Source organism: Triplophysa rosa, linkage group LG9 (genome assembly GCF_024868665.1).
Source record: "Triplophysa rosa linkage group LG9, Trosa_1v2, whole genome shotgun sequence".
Classification (NCBI taxonomy): domain Eukaryota; kingdom Metazoa; phylum Chordata; class Actinopteri; order Cypriniformes; family Nemacheilidae; genus Triplophysa; species Triplophysa rosa.
In genome coordinates, this window is record NC_079898.1 from 17,565,315 (window position 1) to 17,589,542 (window position 24,228).

A 24,228-nucleotide genomic window follows, 5' to 3' on the forward strand; every position below is an offset into this window, starting at 1 on the left:
AGGAACTTTGGCAAAACTAGACGTTCTTGGGGTAGATTACAACAAGAGGAAAATGCAAAACGAACCAGCACAGGACAGCAAACACAGAGGCTTTAAATAGGGAAATACAAACGAAGGAAGATAACACAGGGAGGGTGACGGGCAGGTGACAAGGATCAAACACTAAGGAGAAGCTAAGGAGGTAACGAGAGGGCGGGGCTTAGAGACGAGACACATATTATGTCAAGGGAACAATAATATGTTTCTCTTCACACCTAACAAGAGGTTCTGCCATGGTTCTGCCACTAGACCAAGAAATACATGAGAAGATGAGGCAGAACCATGACAAATTACAGTCACGACTGCTGAATAACAGTTCAGTTTGAACATTTGTATAAATCTCTATCATTTTCTTGTTTAGGATATGGATGGATTACTGACTCTTAAAAATCCAGTGTATGAAATTTAGCAGCATGTAGTGGTGAGGTTGCGAATTGCAACCAATGGCTCCCTCCTCACGTTTTCGCTTTTTTGCAGAAGGAGATAGCGTATTTACGAAATGCGCTCTGTAGAGCAGTTTGTCTGTTTAGGGCGAACTCAAGGAGTGTATGTAGATAGAAAAAACATTCTAAGGTAATAAAAACATAACGCTTCATTATGTAAGGTCTTTATACACCTCTGAAGACATAGATATGTATATTATATTGCATCTCAGTAGATACTCCTAAAAATTACACATTGGACCTTTAAAATGTTTGCTTAGTATATTTCCCATTTCTCTTAATCTCTCTGCAGCTACATTATCTTATAATTTTAAAGATTTATAGTAGTTCATGTAGAGGTTCTAACCGGCATGAAATGATGTATTTGAGGTGATCATTATTAGATTTAAAGTCAAATTAAAACCTTTCGAAATTTAAGCCTATAATGATTTAAGCCTTTTCACCAGCAAGATTACCTAGAAAAACCTTTATGAGGATATTTTCAATAATTTGCCCCTCACTGGTATAGCCAAACCTGAACACACACATATACAAAGAGTGCTCCATTCCAAAAAGTCTATAGGTCAGTTCCCTAGTGGACATTATCAGCATTGGTACATTAGATAATGTTTTAATTTTTTTGCTCCATAAATGGCAGAACCGACTGAAACCTTTAAAGGGTCAGGCTTGATTGCTCTAACTGGACCTCATTTACGGCCACTCATCCATTTGTACCTTTATTATAAAGCTGTGGTTGCCCCCTCTTGGTGCTCTTACCTCTAGAACAACCCTTTTTTCTGAGTTGTCCTGTGACCTGAGTTCTACTCAGGCCTGGCTTATTGTGTGGTCTGTTATTGTCATGGGCATTGTTTGAGAAGTGTGAAGATTCGGTAAATATAAGACCCCTGAGATATGTAACATTCATATGGCATACTTTTGTCTTAATAGCAGACGTGCGCTCTCGCAAAAACTTCTAGTGGTATAGCACCAGAATTGGCCCTAAAAGGTTTGAGAGCCTCCCAAAGGGACACTTGGATATTATATTGGCTGAAGTGTGTGGGTGTGTAAGGATGTGTGCGTTTGCTGATGGCGGTTCTGTATGGAAATGATTGTTGACTTATATTGGTTTCTATTCTCAAGCGTGTGCGAATCCCGCGTTTTATTACAATGTGTCCAGGCGTGTGCGGGTTTGTGAGCACGCAGACGCACAGGCCGCTGTTTCACCTACAGTATGTTTCATCTCAAGCATTTACTGGAGTAAATATTTTTCCGCCTGCTTGTGATTTAGCTATGATTTCACAAAGCGATTATGGGCTCGCGGAAAGATAATCTATTATGATTGAATGCAATAATCTGGGTTTTCGAGAGGGTGGGGGTTTCTACCAGTGAGAGAGCCCACGGTGGATGGCATTGTTCTGCTTTTTGTGTCTATAGACCAGACATCATCAGATAGAACCCACATATGTTGCTTTTGCTTATGTTAATAACGTTTCTAAGTGGATTTGCACAGATTCTGAGTTTTCTAACTGTCACTGTCTTACTGTGGGGTCCATGCAGATTTGCAGTAATATACCTAGATAAAGTGATTTGTCTAAAGTACTTCATTTCATGTTAGTGTGTCTTTGTCTGTGTTGGCTTGGTGTCTTCTGCTTTTTTGTGTACTTTTAATGCTAAAAAACACTATTTTGTATATAAGTGAGTAGTATAGTTACCATGTGAGATGCAATGTCAGTATTTTAATAATTCACTACGTTAGCATTGTGATGCTAAATAAAAAAATACCGTACTACTGCAAGTAGACTACTGTTGCATATGCGCATTAACGTCCATTTTAACACTTACAGTACATCTTCCTTTTTGCTGTGTTTCTCTCAAATGAATCAGTGTTTTGAACGACTCGGACAAGTTCATTATTAAGTGAGTCATTCATGAACAAATTGGTTAAATGATTCAGTAACTAATAAAAAATTGCTGCCACCTACTTGCCGTTTTAGTTTCACATTTAAAGTAAGCCTAACATTTCCCTTCATGAACATTACTGTATAAATTAAATTTGTCACACATTTGAATTAGTTCCCACGTATAAAAAATTCTGGTATACTTTAGTATTTACTATACTAAACTTAAATTCTAGATACTGATGTTTTTGAGTCTTGTCATTGTATTTAAGTATACTACAATATTTGCAACAATTTATCCAATTACTATAGTTAATACTACTAAATATTGTTGTGTACAGTATAATACAGTTTACTAGTAAATACAAAATGTTTAATTTAGATCTGTGTATTAAGCAAATTTGGTTTATTTCCTAGATTTTAATTATGAACATGGCACATCATCGTGATACTACTTGGTATTGTGACACTTCGGTTGGTATAGTATCCTACGATATTTTTATGGTACCGTGACAATATATATCAAATGATTTATTTATGAACCCTTAAAGGGACAAAAATGAAAGTTCTGTCAACAGTTACCCTATGTTGACCCACACTCATATGAAAAGATGTAGTAAGGACTATGAGCCTCCGTCGTCCTTCATTTTCATTAAATGAAAAAAGATGCAATGAAAGTGCCGTGAAAGATTAATATTAAGATTTTCATACCTTTTGCTTGTGAAAATAGTGTCACAAAGCGCTAAAAAACTAAGCCGTGGGCTTTCAGTCTACCCAGCTCTAATTTAGTTATAATCAATATTATTCCCTCTTATGCAGGTCAGACTCAACCTACATCATTTTGGTCTTACTTTTTCCTCATTATTTCTCTCTATCGCTCCACACTGCATCTGTCTTCCTGTCTCTCTATTGATTTACCATCTACATTTAAAAACCCTGCCGTAGTGCTATTGTACTATGAAGGCTCCTCCATAACGCTCATGATATCTAGACTACAGGCTTAGAAATATAATAAATATGGCCGTGAGGAACAGTCTTTTTTCTTTCTGCCTTTCTCTCTCCTGCTCCACCTCCGTCTGTTCAGTTATTTGGCAGGCTGTTTGGCTTATACGAAGCACTTTTGAAGGTAAATCTTATGTCAGCTCTTAGCCAGAGGGACTGGGATGATGAGAGGTCTCTTTATCATCCTAATGGGAGCCACATAGCTCTGGGTTTGCCTGCATGCGAGGGGCCGCGGCGTGCTCCGGAACAGTCCGCCCTCTCTCTGCTCTGGAGACAGTGTCCACATGGATACACAGTATCGAGAGAAAGGCGCTGCGTACAAACAGCTGACCCAGAGACAGCGTGCAATCCGTGCAGCGTGTCAAACCGCTAATACCGATGCACAGCGAGAGGAATGTTGAAAATATGCAAATGCATAAAAAATGAGTGCGCAAGGAAGCGTGACAGAAGAACAGATAGAGAAACATTTACTTGTCTAAGATCTTAAGCTCAAAACAGGCGCGTAGAGAAATGTTTCCTTGGAAATCCAGCAGACCTGTAATGAAACGTACGAATGGAGATGTGGTAAGTGTATGCACAGCTGGATCTGTCAATGTGTTACGCGCACACAGTCGGCATCCTTGCTACTCTCCGGAGCAGTATTGCTGCTGTTACAGAGTCTGAACTCTTTGCCCAGTGTGCTGGCTGCAGGTATTGACTGGACATGGTGAGCGTCAGGATTTCTTCCAATGGGCCGGGCAACTTGTTGGCACCAAATGTATGCACCATGTAAATATAGAAGCCTAATGGGAGAAAATCTTCTGTCATCATGCAGGACAATTTATGACACGGATTCTGGTTACGCATGCAAAATTAGGCTTTTTTAAAGATGCCCAATGCTCTGTTATCTTTCGAAAATAAAGACAACGATAGACAGGCAATAATTTGGATTGCATGCATCTATAATCCACATAGCAGTGGATTATCTGCAGGATTTTGATTGGCTGACACACTGCCGGGCTGTTTTTAAATCCCAGTCAATCTCTGCCTGGCTGAGTGGAAATGAGTGGGAAAAGACACCGTGAAGGAGTGAAGAGCAGCTGAAGGAGAAGAAAAGAGGAGCAAGAGAGACGAGACGTCATTGCTTGTTAGTATCACAGCACAGCAGATGTGGGGGCCCGTCACACCAGTCGCTCAGTCACTGCATCACAGAAGAAAACAACCAAGCCCAGGGCTCTGGACATGTGACATGACCAGTCTTTCTTTACCACAGCTCCCAGTAAGACACTGTCACTATCAGTCAATCACTGGAGCGCAGCTGTGATTCCACTCGACCTGCAGTTGCCTGTATGTCAAACGGTGGGCTTTGATTCAGCCGGACCCTAGATAATGTGCTTTCAATAAATAATGCAATGTAAAAGTTTCAGACAAAAGTGATCAAACGGTGCTGCCAGAGGAGGTAGTCAGAGGAATTAGATCAGTCATGATACATCAGATGAATGACAACCTGTGATGGGTTTCAAGATGATAACAGATTTTTGTTCTTCATTCCATCAGAGGTTTGTTGAGTTTTCCTCAAGTGCAAATTTAGATAATTGGCTTTCAGAGGAAAGTCTGGTCCACATTGCAGCGCATTCAGAGAACTGTAGACTCTATATAGTATGCTGTATACTGTTTTAGTATAATGTATTATACAGAATATACACAACATGTGTCCAAAAGACGCAAGACTGATTATTTTATGGCTGTGACAACATACTGTATGTACATTTGTTATACCTGTCAAACGTGAACAAACCTGGGATGTGGATGTGGTCTGATGCTGAGAAATGTGGGTCAGCTGTTTAAACTATTTATATGATCATTTAAACTCACTTGTTACATTCTAGTAAGGGCATAACCTATGTTCACAGACATACACTTATAATCTCATGAAAGTAAAAAAAATCAGCCGTCAGATGCTGTTTTTGAATAATTTAAATCAACGCGCTGAGTCACTAGACTGGGAAAACAACCAGTAATGTGAGTGGGAGACATTAGCCTGTAAGAGCTTTTTTACTGTTGTTTTAATGGAGTTGGAGGGCAGAAATGCTGTGCTGTCTACCAACAAGGCGCATGGAGGAAAAAGCGAAAGGTTGTGAGAGGGTTGAAGGTGAGAGGTTAAATAAGTTAAATATATATAATAGAGAGTGGAATAGCGAAAAAGCCGGTGTGGCTAAAGTTTAGTGAGAAAGAGAAAATACTAGGCAGATAAAGGATGTAAACAGCATTAAGCTTAGTTAAGCTGAGTGCAAGGCACATTCACTTCGTCAAAGCCAATGGGGTCAGGAGATCGATGAGCCGCTCTATTTTTTTCCGCTTTCTCACTTGCTCGATCTATCAATTTTATCTATCTTTCTTCTACTTAAGTAAACTTTGGTTTTCTTTTCTAATTTCTTTCCCCTGGCCCAAATTCTTCTTTTCACCCTGTGTGTGCGTATTTTTGGGAGTGCTAACTAAAAGTATCATTAGCACTGCCAAGTGCCAACCTATTAAACTCAAACTTCAAGGAATGATTTGATTCAGTTCATGTAAATGATTCACGGAACAAATAATATTGAATTTTTTTAACTCCTGCATGTTTTTGTTTTTCAGATATTTAGTTAAGGACTGGCAGCATGCTGTTTTTGGCTCCGTTTTTACCTTTGTGTGTTTCTAGCTTAGGAATTGTGTTTAATTGTGTAAATTTAATGCGTTTAAATTAAAATTTTCCCTTGTTTTGAATCAATACTCTCATTGCACAGAATAAATTAAATTAAATAAGTTAAATAATTAAATAAATATTAAATTATAAATAAACAAATGTTGTTAAATGATATGATATTATATTAGCTTGTATTGAAGCTGTGTTGTGTTCTTGACTATAGCTTGGCCAGCAACAGTTTTAAAGTATATTCCTCAACACTCTTGTGTAGCATGTGTGCACATGTGTGCGTGTGTCTGTTTCACTGGATAGTGCAATTGGTGCTCCCTGTACCTGTTCTTGCCTGAGCAAGCACCAGGGGAACTCTCTGATGCAAGGGGACGCAATGTCAGAGTGGTGTGACGCCAGTCCCTGCGCTCGCGCGTGCCTGTCCGGGTGTGTACGCGTGAATGCCTGTGTGTGTTTGAGTGTTTACAGCCAATATATCACATCTCATCTGGTCACAGGCATGAGTGATCATGCCAGTCCTGCAGCATCTGTTATGTACGTGGGATATTGGGGTGTTGTGTCGGTCTATCAGCATCTCCAGTCGGCATCTATTCTTACCACTGTGTATCTGTGCATGTATCGATGTATGTGAGCATGTTAGTCCGCAGCAATTTGACAGTCGCCCACCGTTTTTGCACATCCCCACGCATCTTCATTAATGTGACAGGGGTGCAGCCTTGCCAAATCATTTAGTCAAGAGATGCCGGCCTGTCACAACACATTTCGTGAGGATGGGTATAACAAAAAACAGTGTTGTAAACAAGAACAGCCCAACACACTGTTGGAAATGGTGAGCCCCCACCCCATCTCTCTTTGCTTTTTCTCTCTGGCTCTCTCTCTCTTTCCATCCTTCTTCCACATGGTTACTTGGACACAGCAGCACACACGTTTTGGTCCCTCCCTCTTACTGTTTCTGTGTTCCTCCTCAACAAAATCCCCTTATTATTTTTTCTGCACACATCTCTGTAGCTACACACACATTTTAATTCTTTCTCAGCTTGTGCTCGACCAAATTGTCATCTCATGTCACTATTATGCTTTCTTTTTTATTCAAGTTACATTTTTAAGAATTAGGATTTTTAGGATTCCTCTTTTTCCATGATCTGCCTCAGTCCATTCTCTCTCTTTTTAGCATCTCTTTTGGTGTCCTGATGTCATTTGGGTTGAAAGTTACATTCATTCATTTGAATCAGTCTGTAGAGATAGCACACCTTCTTTCTTTATGTCTTTCTCTCTCTCAGCTTGTACTGCCCCTCCTTCCTCTCCTCACATGTGCGAAACCACAAACTCTCAAGACAACACTGGCGTTCTGATGACCCAGCATTTCACACACATTCACCATCACCCCCAACTAAGCATTTAACATCCGAGATGAGAAAACATTAGGTGGAATGTCTAAATGGAAAAATGCGTGTAATCAGCCTTTGGGGCTTTGAAACTTCCTGCAGATGACAGCAAACAGTATTCACAACTCAGCATTCTTGTTGTGAGGTGTGAGATTAGTTTACAAAGCTGCATCTTGTAAAGCATTTCATTTATACTGTATATTAAGTGTTACTAGCTGTGTACATTTTTATATCCTTAAGAAAAATATATGATTTTCCCTCATTGTAAAATGTAAGTCGCACTTTGCTGGATGTTCTGCCAGTCGAATGTGTTGGATTTATGGATGGAAGGATTGTGGTATAATACTCTGAAATCTGAAATAGAAAAGTAGACAGGCTATGCAGGGTTTTTCCTGGCTCAAAATGAGGCTGAGGTGGTGCCATCCTGATCTTGTACACACACCTACGCCTACCGTACCTTTTAGTGGCTTAACCAAAGTGACTTCGAGTTTGACATATTAAAAGTTCTAATAAAATTAGATAAAAATGACAATTATTAAGTTATATAAAACATTACTTTTATTCAACCAAACAGAAATGTTTTTTTATCAAATAAAGCTTTTTTTTAATCATTTTCAACTAACTTTTCAGCCCACAATAGCCAACTGAATTAACCAGTCTTTCTCAATGAGCAAAGGTCATTCAACTCTTGCATTCTCTGTGGTTCATTTTAAATAATTCAAGGATCTCTTATATACGCTAGTGAATGAAAAGTTCAATAGTTTAAATGAATCGGTTCAAATGAGTCATTCGTGTGCCGTTCTGATCGCAATGTGCGTTCATACTGGCGAACTCGCTGTGTACAGTATACGCTGATTCAACGATCCAACTGCACAGCTAAAGACATTACAATGATGTGCGTCATGTTAATTTAAGAAATTTCAAGAAATGAAACGTACTTGGACGCAAAACAAACAGCCGTGAAACACACGTTGGCTCTTGTTCTGCAACTCTTTTTAGCGCCTCAGTGTGCTGATAACGAAACAGCGCCTCCACTGTGGCGTAATGTCGCAACTGCAGTTACAAATGACAGTCTGTTAAATGCACGCAGCATTTCTTGTGAAGACTCGCAACATAATTTTGGCGAGAGCCTGAGACGGCACGACATTTGACGGAGGCGGCCGCCTCCAATTTCTCTATGCAGGAAAAACCCCGGCTATGGCTCATTGACTGTATGCATTAATCTAATAGAATGAGTCATGTTAATCTATATATATTGATATTACAAAAACGATATATTAATATTTCTCATGCACAGAGAATGAGCCCCAGGCTCTAATCCCACACATATCTCGAGATCTGAATATAATATAGATTTACAACCACCCACATAGCAACCCTAACAGCTCAGAAGCACCTTAGCAAATGCATAACAGTCCACTGGCAATGATCTCTGGCGTTTTCTTAAAAAAGTAGTTAAATTGTATTTCTTAAATGCATGTTAACCATTTTATACTCCTCTAAACACAGAATATAAGACACAGTGTAAGTGACTCACAGGTTGGTGTTTATTATACTCCACAGTGACAGTGCCAGTCAACGTACCATTTATTAAAAGTTATTGTACTTATTTTGATATGATACAGTATGAAAGGAGAGTGTGTCCAGTGTGTGGGTTGAGAGTAGTGTAGGTTTTAGAGGAAAATAAGACAACAGAAAGGAAGATTTCTGCAAGTGAGGGTCCGGTGTGATGAAACGTTGGGCCTTTCTACTGAAACAGCCTGAGGCTTGTGCATTATCATCATCGGTCAAAGGTCAGACCGTTGAGCTCCGCTCACTAAAATTTGAGATTTTTTTGGTTTTTATGTGTCTGCTGTCCATCATATGTCCTTTTACTGAGTGGAGCTGGTAATCAGGTGGAGTAGTTTGTTTGAAGAAAGAGAGTGTGTGTGTGTGTGTGTGTGTGTGTGTGTGTCTGCGCGTGTGCGCGCGTGTGTGTGTGTGTGTGTGTGTGTGTGTGTGTGTGTGTTTGGTAAAGAAGTGGGTAATTGTAGGGAGTCTAGAGAGGGCCTGTAATCACCCTATCCTCAGGAAGGAATGTTGCTCATCTTCTCATTTAATTACACCCATTTAAAGCAGCCTGGCTCCAAACTCACGGAAGGGGGTGGGGTGTAAAGGTGCATTGTTAGGGGCCATTTACACGACAGCATTTTCAACTAAAAACTGAAAACGTTTCATGCATTCTGGCTGTTCGTATACACAACAGTGATGTTTTGGGGGGGGGCTCAAAACGCAAACTTTTGCAAATGTGCATCAAAGTGCAAGGTTTTGAAAACTTGCATATTTTTACCACTGGAAAACACTATAGTTGTGAAAAAGTAGAATATGTACATTTGTGCCTATGTGTCAGGTTGCTAAGGGCTGTTATTGTGATAAGTATTGCATAAATTAGCATGTGGTAAATGTCAGCTTGCTGTTTACCTTTTTACTTAATTTAAATCATTAAAACATGAACTTGATATATCTAGCCTTACCTATGTGCAATTACACATCTAAACAACAGATGGAGATGACAATAATGATGATAATAATAGTAATCGACACAAATATGTATACTAGAAACCAAACCATTTTATTATATGAAATATGAAAACAATAAGTACACATGATCAAAGACTCCTTTGATCCGAGAAAATTTGGGAATTCCTGAAATGTCAGATAAAAAGACACTCTTCACGGGGAAAATATTGCATAAAGTGAACGTGTGTGTTTTAGGATTAACCCAGAAGATCCTTGATCACTGCATGACTCCAAGATGAAACAATTCTTCCAACTAAATATGTCACCGAAATACACTTGGTGCCTTGTGTCATTTGGAAAAAGACTTGAAATTAAGTTCTATGATAAGAAGGAGAAAAGAAAGAAACAGGAGTTTAATGCAAAGCTCTGGTGTTTTGTGTAGATCTGTGTGTCAACTCAAGGCCCTCGGAGGGATGAAGTCCATGTGACTAAATGTCATGGCAACCAGCCACACACATGCAGAGCGATCAGAGCTGGTGCCACCTATGTGTGTATATCCCGCAGCTACACACGGCATGCACACAAACACAGCCAGAGGGTCAAGAGTCATCACGTTCACATCCACAGTTATTCTTAGTCCATTACTTTTTTTGTTTCATAGACCACATGTTTAAAATTCTCCCTTTCCTTGCTTTCTTAAATGTTTGTGTCTGGGGGTGATGGATGGTTTGGGGGTGCTCTGTCTGTTCCCATGCAGTAGGTGGTGTTGGGGGATAGAGGTTTGCATGGATGGAACAGAGGGGGTCCTGCGCAACTGGGCTGTTATTGATGGTGCCTGATAAATGGGCTCAGTGGGGGGTGGCGCCCTCTAGCTGCTCCCCAATACAGAGTCAGCAGCACAGGAAGATAAGCAGCGAGGAGCGCTCCTCCGTCTTCATGTCATTCCCATGGAACGTGTCACACGCACATAGACATCTCAGCTATTCAGACACCAGCAGAACACATGATTTTATTTGCATGTACACTTTTACATTTAACAGATGTCTTCATCCAAAATGAACGTTTTCTGTTCATCACAGTGACATGTAGTGGTTCCACAATGTACTTTAAAACGTTTGTTGCTTATAAACATCAGTCTGACAATATGACTTGTGTATATTTGTAGTTTCTATTCATTTATATTAATAGTAAGGTAACGTTATGTCGAGTCTTTGCACATGTTGGGGTAGTTTTTTAAATAAAATAAAATAAAATGACACACTTTTTAAGTCACTTCCATCGTTCCAAGTGTTATATTAAATATAAATATAATATTACAGTAATAAAAGCTAAAAACATAATCAAAAAGTAATAAAATACTAATAAGAGTGAGCATTGCATTGACCCAAAGGTCATGGGTTTGATTTCCAGGCAACATATAAAATGTATTTTTTATGTATTTAATGCACAGCAAGTAACTTTGGATAAAAGTATCTGCCAAATACAGGAATGTAAACTTGCAGAGTCCGATATTCATGCATTCTGACAGTACACTAACATCATTGTGTTTGTGGTTGTCCAGTCAAATAAGTGAGGACTACATTGTTGGATTTTTCTGTGCGACCACAGACACACCACAGACGCCAGTAATGCCCTCAGCAGTAATCATAAGGCTTGGGGGAGTGGCCGTGTCTGACACCGAATAAGTCCAGATATTATGCATATAATGACATGTATATGCATTTCTGACATGTGTGTTCTTTGTGTCTGTTTACACACTGACAAACGTCTCCCAAGGGACTTTGGTGTCTGGCAACGTGCACGTTCATGTGAGCTTACATCAGTGCGTTTTTCCAGTGGCTACTCAAATGCGCTGAATGGGTGAGAATGGGCATTCTTGTCTGTTCAAATAACCGTTCTCCTCACCTATGCCAATATGCCACCTACCCTGGAGACTACATCCTCACGCCCGCGCATATACACACAAGACAGAAACAGCCCTGTCACACAAGAACATGTTAACATGCTAGATTCAATCAAAGGCGTGACATTTCTGTTGCCATTATGATTCCCCAAGCCATTGTCCTCGGATCTTCATCTCATCTTTATGCATGTTAAATGTTTGTGTGAGTGCGTTGCCATGTGTGTGTCAGAGAATAGCTTAAAGTTGAAAGTGATAACAAGCTTGTCTGTCCAACACAAAGTGTTGTTTCTGAATGCGATTAAAGAGGAAACAGACACGGATAGAACAAGACGTAAAGCATTCTGGGAAAAGGATGAAGATTGTGTTTTGTATTTACTGATTGCTTTTTTCTTCAAGACTTTGTTTTGCAGCTGTTGTACTTTGTCCTCTAGCATCACTCAATTTTCTGAATGCATCAAGTCTCCTCCTAACGCTACGTGCGTGGCAATTTTACGAGGAAAGGTGCACTAGCGATGCAGAGATTGAGCGCTCAGTGAACTGTTGTGCGACAGGTCAGATTCACGATGTTACACCTTTCTGTACTTTAGATGCGTTAATGGACCGTTGTAATCTGTCAATATACACGTCCCCTGCCAGTGTTTATATAGAAACACTCTCTAACCTACAGCTTCCCTCTCTTTTCCTACCTCGAGTGCTTTTTATGTTTTCATCTTGTCCCTTTGCCGTAGTCCTCTTCACACTCCCTCCTTGATTTCTCTAACATTTTTCCATTGCACATCCGTTGTCCATCTCCTTTTCTCTTTACTCACAATTCCTTAAAAATATCCAGATTCAGACTCTTTTTTTGGATTCTGTTTGAAATTTCTCAATGTCAAGTGTCAAATGAAGTGGCATCTGCAAACAAATTATTAATATTTCGTGAAAACAAATGCCACTGAAGGCACTAAATGAATGCTGTTGTATTAAAGACGCTGTGTGTAATTTTTTGGAGGATCTATTGACAGAAATGCAATATAACATACATAACTATGTCTTCAGAGGTGTCCTTACATAATGAAACGTTATGTTTTTATTACCTAAGGGGGTCGCACTTCGGACGCGGAAAGCGCCGAGCCCTAAACGGACAAACTGCTCTACACAGCGCATTTCGTAAATACGTTATCTCCTTCGGCAAAGAAAAGAAAACATGACGACAACTTAGTTTTGTGTCAGCCTCCGTAGTGCTTCGAATGGGAGGGTTGGAGTGAGCTGTTTGTTGCAATTTGCAGCCTCAGCACTAGATGCCACTAAATTTAATACACTGGACCTTTATACATTCATACAGCTGTACAAGTGTAAAGACCATACTTTTTGAGGTAATGTGATACTCATCATACCTATTTTTTTAACCTGCTCTTCATGTTTTTGCTGTACATTTAAAACAAAGTAAGATATTATGTGTGTGTAAATTCACTCAGAATGTCATACCTCCGTCGTATCATTTCACACCAATGACGACATACTTTAGAAAACGTTTTCTGCACCTAGTTATAGAGCGCAGACGGTAGTTTTGAGAGCCCCGGAAAGACGACGGGCAGCCTGGTGTGGCCGAGTTATTCATTGTTCCGAGTAAACAAAAGTGTACCTAGAAGCTCTTTGTCGTTTTTCAGACGCTTCAGTATTTGTATTATTAATTTAAAACATATTGTGGATGTGATAGATGAACACGCAGTCATGCACAGAAGTGACAGCGCTCATGCTAATCAGAATGAATGGCAGGGAAACATCATATCAAGTTATTCCTTCCAATGTTGCTAAATAATGACTCAGCAGTTGATTGTGACATTTGTTATATTGATTTGTGGCTGTTGTTGTCACTTTGAATTATAAATGTTGCAGATTGATCGATTAATGTGATATTAATTTTAATAACTTGTCTTTATTCTGCATGTTCTTTCTTAATTATTTATTTTTGTAATGTATGTGGTGCTTAGAAAGTGGCTATAAAAATACACACACACACATATACAGTATATGTATATTTCCTCATTGGAGGCTGAGCCCTCCTAATATTGAAAACTTAGAATCGCCTTTGATCTATTTTATAAATTTTGTTTTAGAACAGGACAATTCTGTACAATATACGAGTACACACAATTACAGTTACAAGCATTACACTGTCTGTCACAAGAACAAGAACAGGATGAGATTAAAATGAATGATAATAGAAGCTGGAGATGACACTAACCTGTGAATAACAGGTGTTTTAGAAGAATCAATAAAGCTAGCGTTTTGCTACGCAAAAGTATGTGAAGTATTTATTATGTTTGAAAGTGTTGCTGTGGTTCTACCTGTTGTGCACTCAAGTGGAGGTGGTAGGTTTGAATTCAGCCCGTGTCATGCCCTGAATTCCTGTCCTCACTCTCTTGTATTAGGTTTACTGTAAAAAATAGCAAAAATTGGGAATAGAATTGTAGTGCTTTAGGAAAGAGGATTTGAGACATGCATGTACTTACAGTCTCCGCAGGCAGGATTTTACCACCCATTTTCCCCGCCTGAGGTCTGACTGCCGAGAAATCTTGGCATTGGTGCAGTCCAGATTTCCCAGGTTTCAAAAGCATCATTAAGAGAGCAGAGTTGAGGGTAAAGCTGCAGTCAATATATATAATGTGGACGATAATGACAGCCTTTGTAAGCTAATGATAAAGCATTGCTCCCACGACTGCCGACTTTCTGGAGCTTGTGAAATTACACTGCTGACATCCTCCTCCATGGCGAGCGATCGTTGAAATTCTTCTGTGCATAATTTGAGACTTGCCATTGTACTTTTGTGTGTGTGAGAAACAGGACGGGTCAAGGAACACTCTTTCTTTTCTCTTTTTAGTCCATATGTTAGTGTTAGCTGCGTGTTTGACATCTACGCATTTTTTGTTCCCTTTCTCTAGAAGTAACCGTACCACACGCACTGTATCCCATGGTGCTGCTGGCTCTGCTTTAAATTTGTGTGTCTTGTTTTCCTGTTTTTGCGTGTTGATGTTTGCACATATGTGTGGATGTTTACACCCTTCCCAGAGACCGAGGGCTGGGAGGCTTTGGTCCCGGCTGCGTCTTGTCTATCATTACCGTGATAAAAGACCTGCAGTCGGGGGCCTCTTAAGAGCTTCCCTCTTTTAGGAGTGCCAGGACCATTCCAGCTAAATTGCGGGCTGCCAAAGGCCTGATGGGTATTCGTGTCCGCTCCTCAAAATATGTGTGAAAGCATTCAGTGTGAAGTGAGCGTCCGCCCCAGTGCGTGAGGGACAGCGATGTTGTGTTTCAGTGATTTCGTGAGCACAAAACAACCTTTCCATATGTTCGGTCTGTGCTATCTCACTGATTCCGTCTCTTTCTCAGTGACTTTCACACACACATTGTCACCCAAAGATCCTCGCTTTCTCACACAAACATGCACGCACACAAACACACATTTGAAGAACTCTAGTACACATTCTTACTCGGCTACTTGTTTCGACAAAACGTCTGTTTTTTTTCTCTGCGTGTGACAGGGAATGACAGCCTGTGTTTTTGACTGGTGATTTTGTGTAGCAATCGATGCCATATGGAGGTAGTGTGGAAAAAGCGAAACACAATTGCTTATCGACAGAGAAGTCAAAGTCTGAAAAAGACAGGCTGACAGCTGACGGAGGAGAGACGAGAGAGAGAGAGCGAACGGCACAAAAGACTGGAAAGAGTGGGGGGGTAGATACTTAGTCAGTCAGAACCACAAAACATGTTTGTGATTTGAAAAGGAGCTCAAAAAGTGCTCAGCTGGTTTGAAGCCTTTGTGTTTAACAAAGTTATTTTATTTAAGACGTGGTGAGAGGATAATATAGAGAGATGTGAAAAAAAATGTCAAAAATGTAAGTATTGCTTAAAATCGTCGGACTTTGATACTCTCAATAATTTTTTTTGGTTCTTACAATTTGTCCTACTGTAAGCACTCTATACGCTTTTGCAAAATAATATTACTATTCATTTTTATTCTTATTTTAAAGGTAGATGGATCTGTATCTGTTCGTCTTTCTTACTGTGGGTTTGAATGAAGGGCACGGCTGTCAAATAGTGACACAGATTTAGACTGACACTTTCCGGCAGGACCTTCAATTGGCCTTCCAGCCACTGACCTATCTGATGTACGTGTGGGTAAATTTGATTTTGTTGTGTGCTGTGCACTCCATGACACCACATGAGGCTCCGCCCAGTTTGACATGTATTCTCAAGAAAAATCACGACACGGCATCATAAACAATTTCAAATATTATAACATACCAGCACTCTGAAGGTGTGACGATATTTGGTCAAGCCCAGTTTGTTTACTCTGTTTTTGACTTTCTCTTGTTTCTGCCCTTTGTATTTTTACCTGACTTGTATAATCTTCCTGTCTTTTTTCTACCGTATTTGAAAACACCCTCCCAAATCCAATTTTCAGCTTGCTTTTCCTCACCTCTCTCACCTCTGCGGCACGCGGACACGTCCAGACCCCTGTACCCTTCACACGTTCCATCAAACGCGACGGCACGGGAAGATATTCGACCCAGGTGTCAGCGTTTAGAGCACTTATGCTCCCCCACCCACTCTCTTTCATTCTCTGTTTGAATCCACATTACAGCCTATATTGAATTCTGACCCTTTTATTGGTGAAACACACTGTGTCGGTGAACATGAGCGAGGGCTAAGTCGTTTTCCAGCACTGGTGCAAACTAGGCTACGCCATTGGAGATGTTTTAGTGACATCATTACGATGACAGCGGGTGTGTGGTAATTAAACTCACACGGCGCTTTCAGTCACGAGATCGTGAGATGCTCCACAATCATGGCTAAAGAGAGGCTTCATCCGTCTTGCAGTTTTATTTTTGCTTTGTATTTGCCTTTGTTGTTATTTATGATTATGACTCTCAATGACTCAGAAATGAGTTTTTATGGTTGCCAAGTGTGCCTCATGCAGAAGGGATAGTTCACTCAAGAATGAAAATTCTTTCATCATTTACTTTTCCTTTTGTCATTTCAAACCCTTTCGTTCTTCTGCAGAAGATATTTTGAAGAATGTTGGTAACCGAACAACGGTGGTACGCATTGACTTTCAGTGGTTTTGTGTCCATACAATAGAAGTCAAAGCGTACCGCTGCTGTTCGGTTACCAATACTCTTCAAAACATTTTCATTCGTGTTCTGCGGAAGAAACAAAGTCATACAGGTTTGAAATGACATGAGCGTGAGTAAATCCCTTTAAACTATCCCTTTAAAAGAACTATTTGTGCTGCTTTGAGTTTTTTGTTTTAACACATTATCACTCGTGTGTAATTAAGAGACAAAGTAGATAATGTGTTTTTCAGATAAAGTAAATTTAACAGGTGTCAAAACTTGAAAAATGTCAGCCCTGAAGAAGTGCAAACTAACAACTTTCCTGTTACACCCAGCAGAGTGGGTGTCTTCGGACCTAATTTTCACTCGGTAGTAAATAGCCTGTGTTGCTGTTAGCTTTTACTGAAAGGTTAACAGCGTTGTCGTGTTGAAGGTGACAGGGGTCAGGGTGGCCCGGGTGCGGAGCTTCGAAGCACACTGGCCCCTAGATGAGCTCTCCGCTGTGAGGGATGTGTCACCAGGAAAATGTCTGAGGATAATGTGTGATCACTGGCCATTTGAATGGAAGGTCAAGCTCCCCCGCCTTTATCCCGGTTCTGCTTGGACTCCTCAGGGATGCTTTGGGGAGCGGGAGGGGAGCAAACACTGTATCACTAGAGTAAACTTGAAATGTCAGAGACCAAGGCCTTCTTAACAGACACTAGCGTGCACACCGACAGTCTCGCCATTACCCTCAAGGCCAAACTCATTTGCAGTGACAGATATTGTATACTGAGATACTCTTGTAAATACACTCGCATAAACTGTGAACATGTTTATTTCTCTTTCTCTCTTCCCCGTGCGTGTAGATGGCAGTGATTATAGCGAGGTTCTTCCGGACTCCTTTCCATCCGCTCCGGCCGAACCGTTGCCAGAATTCCAGAGTGAACCGGAGGATGCCTTCATTGTGAAAAACAGACCGGTTAAGCTCTCCTGCAAGGCCGCCCCTGCCACGCAGATATACTTCAAGTGCAATGGAGAATGGGTGAACCAGAATGACCACGTTACTAAAGAGAGTTTGGACCCTATCACAGGTAAATTCTGCTTGAAGGCTTTATTCACACTTATGACAAACAGTATCATTCATACTGTACATACATTGACATGTATGTCTTATTTGTGTTTCAGGTTTGGTTGTGAGAGAAGTGGACATATCTGTGTCTCGCACGCAGGTAGAAGAATTGTTCGGCCTTGACGATTATTGGTGTCAGTGTGTTGCCTGGAGCTCGGCAGGCACCACAAAGAGCCGACGGGCATACGTCCGCATCGCTTGTGAGTTTGGCTGGTTATGTGTTATGTGGTTATGTAATACACACAATGCAGTTAGAAGACCTAAACAAAAACATGTGTTTGGCATTATTTTTCCAATACGGTACTTACTCGCTGCTATTATGCTGTTTTATAACATGTATCTTTGCTTCTAATTGTGCCGAAATGGAATCTGTGGAAAAAAATCTGATTTTGAGGAGAAATTGTTTGGGTAAATTTTAACATGGTAAAGTGTGTTTTTCTATAGGGCTGTCAAACGATTAATCGCATCCTGAATAAAAGTGTGTGTTTACATAATATATGTCTGTGTACTGAGCATATTCATTTTGTATTTGTAAACATACATGCATATATTTAAGAAAATTTTAAAAAGGAATAATAAATTATTGGTAAACATAAATAAATGCGTGTAAATATTCTCTAAATATGTATATATGTATATGTACGTGTATGTGTTTATAAATACGAAATTAATATGCACAGTACACAGACATATATTATGTAAACACAAACTTTTATTTTGTATGCGATTAATTGCGATTAATCGTTTGACAACCCTAGTTTTTTATACACAGAAACAGTGCTGAAAAAATAGTTAAGTTTCAAAGTAACCAAAGTATAAAATTTCCCCAAATATTTATTAAACAAAGACGCAACGAGTGAATGTATCTGTAAAAGAAATTGACCACACATCCAATTCTGCTAAATTCTAGAGCGCTTTCTATGGAGTTCTGCTGGCTCAAATTCTATTAACTATTTTATTTTGTTAAAAGCACTAATTTTTGTGTTATTCAGATTTAAGAAAGAACTTTGAGCAGGAGCCACTTGGCAGGGAAGTTCGTCTGGAGCAAGAAGTCTTGCTGCAATGTCGTCCACCAGAGGGCATCCCACCTGCTGAGGTGACCATTCTCCTTCCTCACTTTGTCTTATTGTTTGAACTGCGCAGGAAATTTTACACCATTCACCCTTGTTCAAATCGAACACCCGTTATATTCAGAACAAATCCAACGCTCTTTAATTTCCCATTCAAATGATAATGCTCATTTAAAGTGCAGTTTTAATCCACGTTCACATCATTCTTCCATACACACTGATTGAATTGATTTTCCATAATGCCACAGGTGGACTGGCTGAAGAATGAGGAGCTCATTGACCCGGCACTGGATTCTAACTTTCTAATTACCATCGATCACGACCTGATCATCAAGCAGGCTCGACTCTCCGACACGGCTAACTATACCTGCATGGCTCGCAATGTGGTCGCTAAGCGACGCAGCAGCACTGCGACACTCATCGTCTACGGTAACCACTTGACCAATCAGAATCTCAGTGGGAAGCCAAATCACTGAATGCATGTGTCAAGGGAAAGTTCACAACTCGGGGCATATTAATAAACACTGGGGGGATTGTTAATTCGTGTAGTACAGCAATGAGGTTGCCAGTCATTGTTGTAGTATATAACATCTTGTGTCCTATTACTTGTGTTAAAGGGATAGTTAACCCAAAAAAGAAAATGCTGTCATCATTTACTTACCCACAGATGATTCCAAACCTGTATAAATTTCTTAGTAATGCTAAACACAAAGGAAGATATATGTCAGTAACCAAGCAGATCTCATCCCCCATGTATTCCTATTGTATTTATTTTCCGTACTATGGCAGTAAATGGGGATGAGATCTATTTGTTTGCTAACATTCTTCCAAATATATTTTTCTGTGTTCATCAGAACAACGAAATGTTTGGAATAATCTGAGGGTGAGTAAATGATGACAGAATTTTCTTTTTTGGGTGAACTATCCCTTTAAGACTTACAGTGTTGTTTGGTTCACACAATGTTCATTTTGCATTTCTAGTTGTTTCTTTCTCAGTCCAGTTACTGTGGCTAATTTGCTTCATTCCCCTCAGAGCAAACAACATGTGCAAGTATGAATGAGCCCAGATTTGTCAGCGTATGTCTCATAAAATTTGATTCTATCCTCAGTGAGCGGTGGCTGGTCATCCTGGACAGAGTGGTCAGAGTGCAATGCTCAGTGTGGGCGGGGCTGGCAGCGACGGACACGCAGTTGCACCAATCCGGCACCCCTCAATGGAGGAGCCTTCTGCGAGGGACCACCTTTCCAGAGAGTTACCTGTACAACACTCTGTCCAGGTAAGAGTTACACCTATCAGATTCTGATGCGGATGGGTCACACTCAACTTGTTTATTTATGAGATCTAGATTTTTCCTTGATATAGTTTTTTTTTGTTACTGAATGAATTGCATTAGTTGATGGAGGCTGGACAGAGTGGGCGAAGTGGTCGGCTTGCGGGACGGAGTGCATGCACTGGCGGAGCCGTGAATGTCAGGCGCCCCCTCCACGCAATGGTGGACGTCACTGCACCGGGAGCATGATGGAGAGCAAGAACTGCACAGAGGGACTGTGTGCCCGCAGTGAGTCACATGACCCAACACCCTCCCTCATTCACATGATTTTTTAGAGAACACTGGATCTCTAACAAAATCAACAGTAGGATAAGTGACAGTTTGGAATTTTGAAGTAGGCACTCTTGGCAATTTACAGTAATAAAAGTAGATCTGCTAAACGAAAGACCAATTCAGACGTGCATAACTTAAAAACATACCAAGAATTGCAAATAAATAATAAATACACTGGTCATAAAGTCTCCCCAAAATAGCTTCCTGGAGTTTTTTAAGAAAGCAGGTAAAATATAAACTCTGTGTTAGTAGATGTAAAATACCATTTTATTTACGGAATTGATTAACTTGCCCTGAACAGTATGCCATTATTATCATCCATGCCTGCCTCATTTTTGGGCTCTGGCAGGTAAAGAGATTGTCATGGGTAGATTGCTTATCCCGTTTCCGTGGTACAGGCAGATAGCAGCCAAAATGAGATGGGGTGGTGAAGTAAAATGCAGAAATCTGCTGAAAAAAGTTACCCGCTAAGTCACAATTCGTATTCAATGAGAGGGCGAGCAGAACGGAGATTCCGTAAATCCGCCCGGAATATGCAGCACACATCTAAGAGTTATCTCTGCACACAGCGGCCCATGCCGTCTTAAAGAACTGTACCGCCCGAAAGTGACCGTGCCAGGTTTAGCTGCTGCTTGGATCAAATAGTATCATGATTAATTTGCAGATGTTCTCATTTTAAATGGAGTCACATATTGTGATGGTTAAACCAATGAGAAATATATAATTGTTTGGTCAAATATAATATTTTGATGGCACAGTGGTTCCACCCCCAGACACGCCCCCACACTCTGCCACTTCCGCAGATTGGCAGGAGCACAAACGTAGAGGTTTAGCACACAAAGTGTACTTAACACAAGCAAGTAAAGAACCTCTCAAGTGCATCATCCATGCAATGGTGAGCCAAATTCATCTTGACACTGGGTGCTCATTGCAGGGCTGATTTTGGATGAGCACAGCAGACAGCATTGAATTATCTCAGGAGACCATCAATAGCATGCTCACACACGCACACACACATACAGTCTTCACACAGTGCAGACTGAAAGTTATAGTGTGGTCTGTCTAAGCTGAAAGCACAACCCAGATTTCAGCATTAATAATGCATCACACACACACACACAGAGAGAGAGAGAGAGAGAGAGAGAGAGAGAGAGAGAGAGAGAGAAATATACAGTATGTACCCTCTCAAATAATTCTTCTACTGCCTGCTGTCCCCTGAGAGCCCTGTTAAGTCATTTACTTTTGCTCCATCTGCTGTAAATCATGTCAGTGTTTGTTTTGATGTTTCATTCGCAGTCTTGTTTTTGCATTTATTGATTATTTGTTCCACTTTCATTTGCAGTCGTCTCTGATCTACACTCATAATTTGCTCATCCATCCCCACGTTCATTCTTTCTTGTTCTTTTTCTTTGTTTTTGCCTTTTTTCTGACAGATAAAAAGGTTTCTATTGAACATGCAAGCCATCGTAAGTTTTCCTTTTAATACCACACTTTTCATTTGACACTCTCCCACTTTTCATCCTCTCTATGTTAGATATTTATTTATGTACTGTATTTATCTTAGTGATTGTAAATGTTAATGTAAATATAATGTAAGTAATTTGATTTTGTGTGTTTGATGAACAGACAGAGATGCATCTCACTGTTTACATGTAGACGTTTAATTTTCCTGCAGCCGTTTCTTGCAGATGTTTTTATTTATAATTAGTGGTCGATTAGTGGGTTTTTAAGTGCTTTATGCCAATACTGATATCTAATGACTGAAATGGCTAATGGTCAATAAAATGTCTGTTTACTGTATACATTGGGACGTAAAAGACCACTTGTGCAGTTTATTTGAACAGTATTGCAATTAAAGTTGATCTAAAAAGTGGGTAAATTTCAGAAATTCTTAGTTTTGGTATATTTGGTTCTATTTGATAATGGCATATTGCACTTGAATGTGCGCAAAACAGTTTCAGTTATTAGCCAATGTTGCTGATCTGATAAACTGGTTAATAGATCATCTATCATTATTTATAACCATTTACATATCACTTTCAAACATAAGGGTTTGGTTGTCTCTAGCAGTATATTTAAAGGGGTCATATGACACGGCTAAAACGGATATTATCATTTGTTTTAGATGTAATGCTATGTGTATACACGATTTAAGGTTCAAAAACGCTGTATTTTCCACATACCGTGCATGTTTGTATCTCCTCTTTGCCCCGCCTCTCTGAAACGCGCAGATTTTTTACAAAGCTCATTGCTCTGAAAAGCGAGGTGTGCTATGATTGGCCAGTTCACCAGTGTGTAGTGATTGGTCGAATACTGCAAGCGTGTGACGGAAATGTACCGCCTCTTACCATATTTGGAACATCAGGTTCCAAAGCAAGTGTACTGACAGTAACGCCCACCTTACTTGCTTATACATTTGGGCGGTCTTAGTCAAATCATACCATGAACTGACGTGGATTTGTGGGGGTGTGGTTACACGAGGTGTTTCAGGCAGGTCTGGGTGAGCATTCGCTTTTAGATAGAATGCATCTTTTGTTCCGACACTTTAATTTTTGTGAATTTACGTGTCTAATACACAAATGGTCATCTTATAACACACCAAAGACACAGAAAAACACGTATTTGCGCCAAATGACCCCATTATTGACATATACAAACAAATTTGTTGTTTAACAGATTAAGTCTGCATCACAGATGTAAATTACAACGCACACAGGAAAATGTACATACGCGTTCCTGGAAGATTATGTATAATACATATGCAGACTTAGGCAGAAACAGAGTGCTTTTTGAAGACATTGAAGTTAATGACTATGCATCTTGCTGGCCCAGAGCGATCAATAGGGTAGCTTACAGTTGAAGTGATGCTAATATTCAGAGATCAATGTGACATTCGGGACTTCAGAGAGCGAAAAGTAAAGCACCTAATTCGGCTTGGTTCCTTTGCTATAATAAGTTAAGACGGCTGTCGGATTCACTTTCATCCAGACCCGTGAGCTGTTTTACCCATCTCCCACTCTTACTTTCCACACGCTTCTGCTTGCATTTTTTTCCTTCTCTCGCTGTGATTCTTGTGCTTCGTCTGGAGTCCAGGACAGGTGTCATCTTTGCTGATGGCATTTTTATAACCATTTAAACACAGTTATGTTGAATATTCTGAATTGAATCGATTTGTTAAAATAAAATTCTCAATCTAAACAATTATGGTGTTACTAATAAAACTATATCAACATCGAATATGCAGAGATGCAAAAATAGCAATAGTGGTTCTCAAACTTTTTTGTTGTAAGGCCCCCTTTGTGTAGAGTTCATCGCTTTGTGCCCCCCCAAATAAAGACTTTTCATTTTTCAAAAACATATTCAGTGATATAATGCTTAACAGTAAATTATTTTGGTTGCTGGTGCTATTTTTCTGATGTTTGATTGCATAAAATGTATCATACATTTTTATATTTCATATATACATATATACAAAATCTGTGGCCTCCTGAATCCATCTTGGGGGCCCCCAGGGGGCCACGGCCA

General features: G+C 40.0%; 1 protein-coding gene across 2 annotated transcripts in view; it reads left to right on the plus strand.

The window, feature by feature from the left end:
• Window positions 1–24,228, plus strand: part of unc5b (unc-5 netrin receptor B) — a 55,369-nt gene that overhangs the window by 22,017 nt on the left and 9,124 nt on the right. Inside the window, exons 2-8 of one of the 2 annotated variants that reach the window (XM_057342810.1) lie at window positions 17,767–17,991; window positions 18,086–18,229; window positions 19,022–19,125; window positions 19,348–19,528; window positions 20,209–20,376; window positions 20,494–20,658; window positions 22,137–22,169. In XM_057342810.1, the coding sequence (XP_057198793.1) occupies window positions 17,767–17,991; window positions 18,086–18,229; window positions 19,022–19,125; window positions 19,348–19,528; window positions 20,209–20,376; window positions 20,494–20,658; window positions 22,137–22,169 (1,020 nt within the window). The remainder of the gene's footprint in view (window positions 1–17,766; window positions 17,992–18,085; window positions 18,230–19,021; window positions 19,126–19,347; window positions 19,529–20,208; window positions 20,377–20,493; window positions 20,659–22,136; window positions 22,170–24,228) is intronic. The other variant, XM_057342811.1, reaches the window with a different exon arrangement.